At 38.4% G+C, this 13,166-nt stretch overlaps 1 protein-coding gene and 1 long non-coding RNA gene across 2 annotated transcripts in view; one reads left to right on the top strand and one right to left on the bottom strand.

The window, feature by feature from the left end:
• si:dkey-12j5.1 (uncharacterized) overlaps positions 1–12,384 on the top strand; it is a 75,414-nt gene extending 63,030 nt beyond the window's left edge. Inside the window, exon 11 of the mRNA XM_057340775.1 lies at positions 11,048–12,384. Within this exon, the coding sequence (XP_057196758.1) occupies positions 11,048–11,227 (180 nt within the window). The 3' untranslated portion in view covers positions 11,228–12,384. The remainder of the gene's footprint in view (positions 1–11,047) is intronic.
• Positions 1–13,166, bottom strand: part of LOC130558406 (uncharacterized) — a 50,387-nt gene that overhangs the window by 21,992 nt on the left and 15,229 nt on the right. The window lies entirely within an intron of this gene.

Genomic DNA, 13,166 nt, shown 5'->3' with positions numbered 1-13,166 from the left:
CACTTTTAAAGAGGTATTGCCTTGTTAGCTGTTGCCCGAAGGTTTCCTTATAGTATTTCAACATATTTTTAAACCCTTTTCAATTTCGTGCAGTAGCTTTGGTGGTTATATTTGCGATTAGTTGTCAAATGGATGGCTCCTGAGCTAATCTCTTGATTACAGCCTCCATGTTTTTTTCTATATCGATCGATTGATTTCCTCTGCTTCTCTGATTTAAATTAGCTGGTGGCTACTCCCCCCGCTACCGATTTGTTTTCCTCGCTCATATTGCTATTTTCTACCTTCGTTCCACCCGTCTCTCGCTTCTTTACTCGCCGCTCATTTCACCGTCACACTCGGTGACTTCGGGCAGTTTTCACATTCCACTTTAGCCGCTATTCACCATTGATTTTCTGCCTTCTGCTCGATGTCCAGCTCTTTACACGTCCAGCCCTCAGTGCCCACCTCTCCTCCCCTGCCATACCTCACTGCCTCTACCTCCCTTTTCCGACACGGATATTACCTATATAACAGAACTTTTCATTTCCATCTCTCTTTCTCAGTTTTCTCTCGTTTTCTCTCGACTTTTTTCCCTGTTTCTCAGTCACCTCTATATTCTACCTCTGTTCCACAGTGTTCTGTGTTCATTCTCAAAGGGACAGTTCACCCAAAAATGAAAAGTCTGTATTCATTTATTCTCAAGTTTTTCCAAACCTGTATAGAATTCGTTGTTCCCTTGAACACAAACGAAGATATTTTTAAGAAAGTAGAAAACCAAACAATTCTGGGTCACCATCGACTACCATAGTATTCCCTACTATAGAAGTCAGTAGTGCCCCAGAACTGTTTGGTTACAAACATTCTTCCAAATATCTTTCTTCGTGTTCATCAGAACAAAGAAAATTATACAGGGTTGGAGCAACTTGAGAGTGAGTAAATGATGACAGAACTTTCATTTTTAGGTGAACTGTCCCTTTAAGTGTCGCTATTCACAATTTGCCTCTCTTTCATGCTTCGCATACATTCTTTCTTTCAGTCTGCATCTTTCCGTATGTCTCACGTTTAATGCCTCAGTGCCTTTGTCCAGTATTGATTTGGACTGTTTCGATCGCGTCTAATGGCACATTTTCAGTCATTAATAATCTTACTTAAAATAATTTGTCAGGCTTATATTAGGAAATGCACTGTATGTGTTTGCGGCCCCTGGGTTTCTAAACAGACTCAAGTTTCTTATCAGTGCTCAAGAGGAAATAATGGAAAGACGAATTCAAAAGGACATTTCATCGGCTTCCATTGCATCTGGAAATATAGATTCGTCACAATGTTACTGCAGTGTAACATTGTGTCTTCATGTTCAGCCAAGGGTGCAAAATTACCAGCTTTGAGTGTTTGTTCTGTCGTACATGACAGCTCTTAAAATCGCCTGTAGCAAGACCTATCAAAAGCGCATTTGCTTACACGCGCCATGTATGTGACCTTGAGGAAATAATGTACATGGAGTCGTGTATGGCAGCGAGAAATAGAGTCTTACCCTTTTTCCACAACCCAATCAAATAAATTATGCTTCTGGTCTGCGGTGCTTCTAATGTATCCGAAGGTTTCTTGGAAAAGGTGTATGTGTGTGTTTTAACATGTATATATGTAGCATGCCGAGCATCTATATGGAAATTAGATTTTGAGCATGTTGTTGGTTTGTTCCTGGTGTTTTTCTCTGTCTTGTGTTTAAATGTGTGTTTAAATACACACTAGACATAAAAAGACAGTAGGCAATATGAATGACATGTTTTTGTCTTTGTTTGTATGGTGTAAGATTTAAAGCCGGTTATTAAGTGCTCTCGCATTGTTTACATGTGTAACACCACATGGATCTAATGTCATGGCCAGAAATGTCCAATAAACAGGACACGTTTACTGCACCATCTTTATAATTTGGTTAGCCCTGGGGTTGATTGGCATTGTGGGCGAAAGCTCAAGGCTAACAATAACTAGAATGTTGCTTTTTCAATCCCTGAGACTATCACCGTTTGAACCATAAAGTTAAAAGGAATGGTCTTATCAACAGCTTCTAAAACTCGACGTAATACCATGGTATATTGCTACATACCACGGTTTGTTTTGAGGGGTTTGTATCGCGGTGTTCTTCCAAACATATTATGTCTGCAAAATAGGAGTGTAACGGTTCTCGGTAACAAATTGAACCTGACCGTTCTCCACCAACGGTTCGGCACGCGCTTGGACCGCGGCTCATCATAAATCTGACGACGCATTTATAATATGGTTCGTTAGAAATTATAATGAGTAAAACCGACTGACAAAGTTCAGCTAATGTATGTTTGTCGATGGATACACATTTAATACCTACAACAAATCAAAGAACTTTTTTTTTTTTTAACACATTTCAATAGGATTGACATATGCTGTACAGTCATTAATGCCTTCATCACCCGGGTGTTGTGAGCGCGCGAGTGCAGGCGAGACCTGAACAGCACATGTTGCTGTTTAAACTACACTCATTCAAGCCTTGACAATTTAAGTGCAAGATGATGCAGAAGAAAACTCGCTTGCGCGCTGTGAGAAGATCCGAAGCGCGCATAAGTCTCAGACATGGCGCAAATATTGAGTTGTCTTTGAAGCGCTTAAACGGACAGATTGACATACGAAGTAGGTCAACATGTCCCTCTTGTCGAGTATCTTAACAAACATAGTGGGTTACGTTTTAAGTGAACGGACGAAACGGACGAAAAAAACGCATGTGTGCAGTATCAGTGTACTGGATCGGTTTCATTCTTAAAGCGACAGCAGCATATTCCTGCTGTCTGTTAAAAGTCAAGGAAATCACTCACTGCTTGTGACTCAATAGCTTCTGTAACTTCAATTATGATTCATCTTTATTTCATTTGTATATATGCAATGTTATGTTTTATTTGATTACTTTAATCCATTTCTGCCTTAAAAGGTGTATATATACAGTATCTTATTTAATGTTCTGCTTTGCTCTGTTGTTTTATTGGTGCTGTTACTTGAAGCTTGATTATTTGTTCTTATTTTTATTTGTCAGTAGTCCATTTTCCCTGAGCATAGCACATACCGAACCGAAACCGTGACCCTAAAACCGCGACACAAACCGGTTCGGAGTCATTTGAACCGTTACACCCCTACTGCAAAACCATGTTAGTTCTGTTAGTACCAATGTACAACGCTGTTGTCATTGTAAACTTTTTTGTTAGACAGCTTGTCAATAACACATCTGGCGGACGACTATTTTCAAGTTTTATTCTCTTGTTTGTTTGCTTGCTTTTCAACAGCGTGAACCATTTTACACATTTTCCTCTGCTGACTCGGTTCAAGATCAGATTTAAGAACTCTCTAAACCCATTTGGTTCTGTCAGACACCTTTTATCAGCGTTTACAAAGCAGGTGGACTCCTAACCACCGGCAAGTAAATATTTTATTCACCGAATTCACAGCGTCACAGAAGGACAAATGGCTTTTTCGTTTATAATCCTGCATTGATCACTTTCTCTCCTTTTACCGTAGCAGCAGTAAGCGTTTGTTGTCCCTGTGCTCTTAGAAAAATCACTTATTGTGGACATAAGCCCACTCATGGGATTGGACATCCAGAGCCTTTTCATGCACTTTTAGTGTTGTGCTGTAATACACAATTGTGTTTGAAAGCTGAAAGCTTTGAAGGCGAGTGTGTATGTGTGAAGAAACAGGGAAGTGACAGTATATGACAATGTAAAATGTATGACCTATTAGACTGATTCTTAAATAAAACAGCTTGAAGTGATTCATTTGTGAATTGAACCGCATTGGACGTGCTATTTTGCTAGTTTTACACATATCAAACTTTCTGTCGTGCTGCTGTACAGCACTGGTGTATGCCTAAAATGGAAGGAGTATGTGTGTGTGTTCAGATATACTGTAAATGACTATCTGTCAGCTGGACAGTAAGGTCAGTTGTGGATCAGAAGTCGGTCCAGCCCAGCAGTTCATCAGAGGAAAGAACAGAATGGGAGTGAGCGATACGGGTGTGATTTAGGGACAGTGGGAGGAGTCCTTGATGGTAATCTGAATGATGAAAGCAAGCAGAGAACGAAGGAAGGACGGACACAGGGTTAATCCCATTCATTACTGTCAAAACACACACACACACACTTAGCCCAGTCCTTGTTTACCTGCTTTACTCCTGGAACAAAATTCTTCCTTGATTTATCTCATGAAACTTTGCCGTGGGGGCATCCAGGGACATTTTTAGTTGGACAAATTGTATTAAATGAAGTGAATAATGTTAAGAATATAATTGTAAAATATGTGGTATTTTTATGGTTTGGGATAGTTTTTAGTTGTTATAAGGAGCGTTGTTTAAAAAAGGTTTTTGACATAAAGGTCCAGTGTATGAAACGTAGCGTCATCTAGTGGTGAGGTTGAGAATTGCAACCAACGGCTCACTCCACCCCTCCCTTTTGAAGCACTGCGGTGGCTGACAGAGGACAAATATGTTGTTTCGCCCTTGCCGAAGCAGATGACGTATTTACTAAAAAAAAGCACTCTGTAGAGCAGTTTGTCCGTTAAGGGCTACTGTAGAAACAACATGGTGAATTAAAAACATAACGCTTCATTATGTAAGGTCTTAATACACCTCTGAAGACATAGTTATGTATATTATATTGCATTTCTGTCAATAGATCCTCCAAAAAAATTACACATTGGACCTTTAAATTACAGGTTCGGTATAAAAACAATAGAAGTCGATGGAAAGTAAAGAGTGTGTGTTTGTGTGTGTGGTTTGGCTTCCATTGCACAGCTGTCTGTGAAATGTATTTTTTTGCCCATTCACATGCGAGTTAGATGGCCATAGCAGGAGTTCTCAGACTCTCTTCTGCTTTTTTCACACATACACACACCATCACCACCTCCAACCAATTTCCTTCAACGCAGACAACTCCACCAAACAGTGATCCTCAGCAAAGCTGCCGTTTCAAAACGTACAAATACACCAGTGAGTAGAAAGTGGAAAACCGGGATAATAGAGGGATTGCTTGCAGAAAGGAGAGAGATCAGTTCAGCAGCTGGAGGTGAAAAACAGCGCTGTGGATGTTTTTACGAGCTCATTAGAGAGCGTCCAGATGAGACCATTGCGAAGATGTGGAGGGTATACACTATATTTGTGAGTGTATCAGTGGCTATTGGAGTGTAAGCTCTTATTGGGCCTGGAGATCAGATCTCAGTTTACAGGGTAAAACTCCAGATGGTGACTCTTGCTGAGATGACACATTAGATGAAGTGCCGTTCTCAGAATTAATTCAATAAACAAATCTCTCAGTTGTGAATCCAGATTGCAGAAAGCAAAGCTGGAACTGTGGCACAAGCATTTGTCGGGTTCATTGATTTATTTAAGGCAGGGGTGGGTGGAATGTCGTTCTCTGAGGAGAATCGTCTCTCATTACATTTCACACATGAACTCAAATCAGTCCCAAAGGATTGTTTAGTAAATAATACAAATATATGAGCTTTTCCTTTTTTAACAAGTTTCAATTTTTTAATATATTAAAGTATGATTTTGTTTTATTGTAGCTTGCTTGTCACACTTAAACATTGTTTGATAATAGTTATGTATAAATGAGCTTTCCTGTGGCTCAGTGGATAGAGCATGGCGCTAGCAACGCCAAGGTCATGGATTCGATCCCAGGGGATTGCACACAGTCAAAAACAAAATGTATAGTACAATGCAATGTAAGTCGCTTTTAGCGTCTGCCAAATGCATAAATGTAAATGTAAATAAGGTCCCTGCTGAAAAAAACAATAGAAACCCAGTAGAAGCCATTACAGAAATTCTAAAGGTTTCCATGGAAATACCATTATGAACCATAATAGCTTTTTCAATTACAAAATTCTTTTTGTGTGTGTGTGTTTTGGGCCTTTTTCCAACAAGATTAATCTGACCGATAACACCCCACCAATAGAATCCATCACATACTAGTAGACACCATTATAGTTTCCATTAAAATCAATACAATTCCCATTGTAACCATTAAATCCATTACATTTTGAATGAAAAAAAAAGAAAGTTTCTGCCATAGGAGAGCCTTTTTATAATGAATATAATTAGGGCTGTCAAAAGATTAATCGCATCCAGAATAAAAGTTTGCCTGTATCTGTGTACTGTGCCTACTAATTTTGTATTTATTAATGTACACATCCATGCATATACTGTATTTAAGAAACATCTAAAAATTAATAAACATTTATATATAATTTCAATTATTGGTAAATATAAATAAATACATGTAAATATTTCCTAAATATGTATACTTGTGTACGTGTTTGTATTTATAAATACAAAATGAATATGCACAGTACATAGACATATGTTATGTAAGCACAAACCTTTATTCTGGATGCGATTAATCACGATTAATCGTTTGACAGCCCTAAATATAATATGTAAATGATAATAAATTACGAAATACATTAATCGCAGCTTTCAGAGGCTGATGCCTACTCTTTAGGCACGCAGTCATGTTATGGAAAGTAATTCTGGACCACTATCGTGTCAGACTTCGGCTGAAGCATTTCAGAACAACATTCCAGATGCTGTGCAATGAAATCGGACCGCTGGTTAGTACAGTTTTACAGTCACGTGACCTTTTTTGATGCACATCAAGACATTTATTTAACCTGATCTCACGAGAATTGATAACTATTTTATGAGGTGACTAATTCGTATGAATTTGTACATTGTGACTAGAAAAAAGCAATACCGAAGCCCCACTCCTAAACACCTAGCACAATGTCACAGCATTTGGCGCTTGTTAAATGTGCAGCTTTTAAATTTCTACCTTGTTAGACAAGTAATGAGTGTAATATATTAAATGGACGTAAGCCTACAACACTATTAAATGCACTTTCTTTTAAATATTGAATCATTTTTAATAACACTGTTCTGCTCTCTCTCTCTCTCTCTCTCTCTCTCTCTCTCTCTCTCTCTCCCCCACTACTCAATCACATATTCTGCTCACTTCTTAGGTAACCAAGTAACAACTAATGAGGGCCTTACAGACCTAATGAATAAATCCACCGAAATAACATTTAACATGTACTTTTGATAAGACGTTGTTGGTTGATTAACGTACGAGTGTGCGTGTGTGTTTTTTGTATCCTCTCAAGCAGACGTGCTGCATTACCTGCAAATGTTTTTCTTTCGGCATAGATTGGTCTATTAATTCGAATGCTGAACGAGCTTTATGGTTTGTGATGAGCTTTCGAAGGTAGCAATCAACTTCAGTTATGTGTTAAAGACCAAATAAGACACCATTTAAAAGGCATTTGAATGTTTCAATCCAGCGCCTGCGGACATGCACGAGTTTAATGTCTAAGCGTTGCTTTATCATCACAATTAACCTTGATACCTGCCAGCGAAAGGCCGCGCGGAACGCGAGCGCACACATCAACATTGTTTTAAACTGTCCTCATGGGTCTAACTAAACCTGTACGGTCAACGGTTGTAATGTGTGTGTGTGTTTGTGTGAAGGTCGGGTCTGTAGAGCAAGTAAGAGTTTCAGACTCTCCTGAGGTCCTATGATCGGTCCGTAAATGAGATCCCACGAGGCCCCGTAGAGCCCAGTCGCCGCTCGCTGTTGCCTAGCGACCGTTCCCACGGCTCTGAGGGTGATATAAGGGAGCAGCCGGCTGCCCGCTGACAGTATGTGTGTGTGAGATGACCTGGTTAGTCTGTGAGTGTGAAGGACTTTGCGCTTTCCTTCCTGAGGGAGTTAAATAAGGTCCGACGGTGTTAAAACTCATTAAATAGAAAAAGAAAGGAGAGGAAAGAATGGCGGAGGAGAAGTTGATAAGTTGGGTCACTTTCTGCGGCTTTTTAAATGACTGCTCTTTCATGTATTAATAAGAAATGCGCTCTCTTAATTAAAGTCTGCTTGTTGGAGTAGACCGAACCTCTATGTGTGTATGATTACAGTTCACCAAAGGGAGCTTTCTACCCTAAAACCACCGCTAATACCGCAAGGAATGACCTTTAAAAAAATAGCGCGCATTAGTCATTTTCACTTGATGTTTTAGAAAAGTTGAGCAAGTTCGTGAGCTCTCTGCATGAGTATTTGCTTCATAATGCTGTATCTTGACTGCAAATAGGCAGTGGGACGTGACAAAACAAGATACATGCTTGCAGTAAATACTGTAGCCATATTGATATGTGTGACATATATGTATTCATATATCACACTCACTTCAGTGAACTGCAATCATGCTGTCTACTCTATATCATTTATATTTGTAGGATAACTATAGGTTTATAGATTATATAACTGTACTTTATGTAGTAAACTATATACAGCCATGGACAAATACTATTTTTGTTTTTCTTAAATTACTGTCTATAGGTATTTATGTAAAATGATCGTTTTTGTTTCATTCTGTCAACTTGTGACAACATTTCTCTCCCAAAAGATTTATTTGCATTTATTTGCTTAAAATTGAAACCGGACTAACTGGTCAAAATAAACAAAAAAGATGCAATGCTTGCAGATCTTGAATATTGCAAAGCAAGCAAGTTCGTAGTCATGTTTAAACAACACAATAATCATGTTTTACATGTATTTTAGGATCAGTTCAAAAATGAATATATGATGGAATAAGCCTGATTTTTCTCACAACTTCCATGCTTCTTTGAATTCTCTTTCTTTGAAAAGTCTTTCACATTGCTGTTGGCTGACTTTGTCATTGCTGAGGTTTGTTTATGTTGAAATGCAACACACACGTTGGACCGGAATTGCCACAATACATGCAGAAACGCTGATTAAAGGCAAAACTCTCTACACGATTTATATACAGTATATACAGTATGATAACTAAAGGTTTGTGTAAATATATACACTACCAGTGTACACTAGTTCAGGGTCACTTGACCTTTTGATCTAAAGACATACGATCTTGTAGACTTGCATATAATTGTTCAGACATATTGGTTTCTTGAAATCAATGACTTATAATCAAGTAAAAAAGCCGCCGATATAAGCCCAGCATAGATTGGAACTTCTTCAATACTCAGTGAGAGACTTCAAGAAGCTGTCTGATAAAACGCCAAGAGAACATTTCCGCAAATTCTAAGCAAATGGTGACTGCAATAAGGATGCTAAAATGAGTAGTTCACTTTCAAAATAATTTTTCATGATAATTTACTCACCCCTATGTCATCCAAGATGTTTATGTATTTGTTTCTTTAGTCGAAAAGAAATTAAGGTTTTTGATATTTCACATTTGACATTCCAGGATTTTTCTCCATATAGTGGACTTCAATGGACTCCAAACGGTTGAAGGTCAAAATTACAGTTTCAGTGCAGCTGAAAGGGCTTTAAACGATACCAGATGATGAATAAGGGTCTTATCTAGCGAAACGATCGGTCATTTTCAAAAAAAAAAAAAAAATGTATATGCTTTATAAACATACTGTATATTGCATAAACATACATGTATATGCTCTGTTCTGCGATGCGCGTTCATGACTTCACATAATACGTAATTACGTTGAAAACTTGCACGTTCAACTTGTAAACACTGACTCGGTACTTCCGCCTACGTCAAGCGTGACCTTTTCAACGTAATTATGTATTACGTGAAGTCATGAACGCGCATTGCAGAACAGAGCAAGGTGAGCATTTGTGTTTATAAAGCATATACATTTTTTTTTTTTTTTTAATTACTGATCGTTTCGACCCTTATTCATCGTCGGGTATCGTTCAAAGCCCTTTGAAGCTGCACTGAAACTGTAATTTTGAACTTCAATTGTTTGGAGTCCATTGAAGTCCACTATATAGAGAAAAATCCTGGAATGTTTTCATCAAAAACCTTAAAATCTTTTCGACTAAAGAAACAAATACATAAACATCTTGGGTGACATGGGGGTGAGTAAATTATCAAGAAAATGTATTTTGAAAGTGAACTACTCCTTTAAATTTGGCCTTTATTTTGAGAGTAGAGAGAGACAGGAAGTGATGGGGGGCGAGGGCAGCAGGGCCGGGAAAGGACCACGAGCCGGGACTCCAACTCCGGTTGCACGCACCACATGTGTGGAGTTCTGTCCACTCAAAAGATGCTGCAATTGAACATGGCTTTGATATATTTTGAAATGAAAACAACTTAATTCCCATAGTTACATTATAGTTAAGTATTATTCTAAAATGTAGAATAAAAATATTCAAGATTAAGTAAGTGACCTTAAACCTTTGAACAGTAGTGCACACACACACACACACACACACACACACACACACGCACTTGTCAGTGTGCACTGGCTGTAAAACAAGCCTGGAAACTTGGAGATAGATCTGGCTGAAACTGTCATGAAATTCTTTAATCTTTGCCATCATTAGCAGGGTTCATATCGCATCATGACTGTTTCTCATTCACATCCGCTTTCTCATTTACATCTAGCGATCTTTGATTACTCTCATTTCGCTCTCGCACTTGAACATGTTCAATCGCACGTTTAACAATTTCTAATTTCCCTGCTCAAACAGGCTGAAAGTCTCTGCCCGCTTTTATAGACCAATAGGAAGAATTGTAAGGAGATATATTGTATCGCAGTCATTCCGAGAATTGCTTTTTTATCATGTTCTTTCAGAGTATATTTTACTGTGATAAGACTTGAGACAGTGTGCGGATTGAATTCTCTCGCTCTCTTGGCAAGCGCTCAGTCACTTTCCGAACGATTTCCCACTGATGCAGAACCCAGTTCATTTGTACTGGGAAAGGAGTGACTAATTTGTGGAATTTGCCAGCTGACTCGCTTAGCTGGCACTGGACCTTCTTCCAGAGGAACGGAGTGAGAAAAAGGGCACTGGAATGATTGAGAAACGAAGAAAGTTGTGTTACATAAAACAAAAATACAGAGGCAGAGCAGGGTTTTGATTTAGCAGCAACATGCCAACTGCAAAACATGCCATGCTTGCAAAAGCCAAGATTTCTCTGTATTCTTCAGACAAACGCGGCTTCTATTCCTCTGATAATAAATCGTGTTTGTTATTTTGTCTCCACTTTTTCTGATCTGTAGCTGTATGTGAAGCTCCGCTGTGAGGACGCACCCATGATGGAGCACACAGAGCACCTCTTAGCAGAACTTGGCGGAGAAGCGCATGAAGCTGAGGATGATGAAGCCGGACCTTCTCTAGAGGACATTGAGGATGATTTTATTCAAAGCAGCGATGAGGAAGAGGATGCCATGGATCACTGACCCACCCGTCAACTTGTGTTTAGCGAAATTGTGGGCTCGTCCAATCGAAATTCAACCAGAACTCACATAGAAATTCAATCTAAAACACTCCTCCGTATTTTCTCCATTCAATTCCCAGTGATGTCTACAGGATAACAACGCCAGCAGCTCAGTGCGTTTTGTAATGTGTTATCTTTGTTTGTTATGAACCTCTTCGTCTGAGCTACATTTTTATTCAAATGTTTCAGAGCTGTCACAACAGGCTTCCCGAGTTCCAACAAGACATTTGGTTTCATTTTGGGAATTAATAAGCAAATCTCAATATAATCCAAGCACACGAGGCATGCCCATTTCCAGCGCTAATGAAGATTTTCACATTTTAATTGAGTTTATGGATTTTTAGCTTCTCATAGATTTAAAGCGTGGATGAAGCGAGTAATATTTTGACTAAACTATCTTTTTACAGCAAAGTGGCAAGTATCTCTGAAATGCGTCAAGAAATAGAAGAATGTGTGGAATTTTTCACATTTTCCTAAAGGCCTCGTTTTCTTATCCGGCTTCCTATTTTCTGTTTTTACAGAATTAACATATTGCTTAATGTTAGAAGTACTTGATATTATATGTTAAATATATTCTTTATTGTACTTAGATACATAAGATAAACTTGTATCCGTCTTCGACAGCCTGTAAAAATACATTTTTGTACCAGCTTTCTCTTGTAAGGCCGTTATAATCTTAAAGAGCCACAATTTCTTTTAAACACATGGGCTTTGAAGAATGCTTAACTTTAATGAAAAATTCAGTGGATGTTCTTACAAGAAAGGATATAACTCAGTACCATGGTTGTTTGAATGAAAAACATTTATGGTGATGGATGTCAAGGTGTGGATGAAATGCGTGTCATTTACTGATAATACAATGCTGTATTAAATCCTTTCCCAAAGTCAAATGTAAATGCCTTGTGCTGACTCCAAAATGAATGAATTCCCATTTTAATTTTACCACACAAAGGCCCTATTATAGAATATCAGAAGAAAATAACAAGGCAAGATTTAATACTGTATATCAGGTCAGGGCTGTCTTATACAACAATTAAGCCTTGTACTAGTTTTATCAAGGATAAAAGTCAGCTGTCCATGTACCTTTAGGATAGTAATGCATAGTAATGAAGCATACTTGAGTCATATAATACTACTCGGTAGTCACCACTGAACAAATGCATTCTCACTTGCAAGCATCTTTCTTGTCAGTTTTTAACACTTGTAAAGGTAACATGTTATATTCCCTTGGCTTCTCTTGTTTTGTTGACTTGTCCCCCCAGCCATTAAAAAGTAGATGGCACTTAAGATGGCAACACACATTCCACCAGGGAGAGAACATTGAAACCATGTAAAATTACATTTACATTAATGCATTTGGCAGACGCTTTTATCCAAAGCGACTTGCATTGCATTGTACTATACATTTGTTTCTAAGTATGTTGCTAGCGCATGATCTAACCACTGAGCCACAGGAAAGTTGTGTTATGAAACAAGGCTCTAGAGTAAAGAGTCAAAGCCAAGACTACTATTAGCATGCTTAGTCCAATTTTAGGGTAGGGTACGTTTAAGAGACGAAGGTCTCTCTATGCAAGTTGACAGTTTTTTTTATCTGTACGCTAGAGTTTTGCCATCAATTCACAGCTCCAGATTAAAAGGAAGATGTACATGAACATCAAAACCTGTGACGAATAAGGGTTCAGAAAGAATAGAGGATGGAGTATTTTCTTTCTTCTACAGACTATACAGTACATCGGGTTTACCCATAAAACAGCCTAATGCACGTTCCGTTTTTTGGAATGCTGCGAACATGTAGTTCATTTGTTAAAAGCAGAACTGCATTTAAGTACAAAAGGGCTACTCTTTAAAAGTCGTTTAATTATATTAGTAATTCAAGTTTGAGAGGAACTGGGAGGAAGGGA

Source organism: Triplophysa rosa, linkage group LG8 (assembly GCF_024868665.1).
Source record: "Triplophysa rosa linkage group LG8, Trosa_1v2, whole genome shotgun sequence".
NCBI classification, from domain to species: domain Eukaryota; kingdom Metazoa; phylum Chordata; class Actinopteri; order Cypriniformes; family Nemacheilidae; genus Triplophysa; species Triplophysa rosa.
This window is presented reverse-complemented; position numbering and strand designations above follow the sequence as displayed.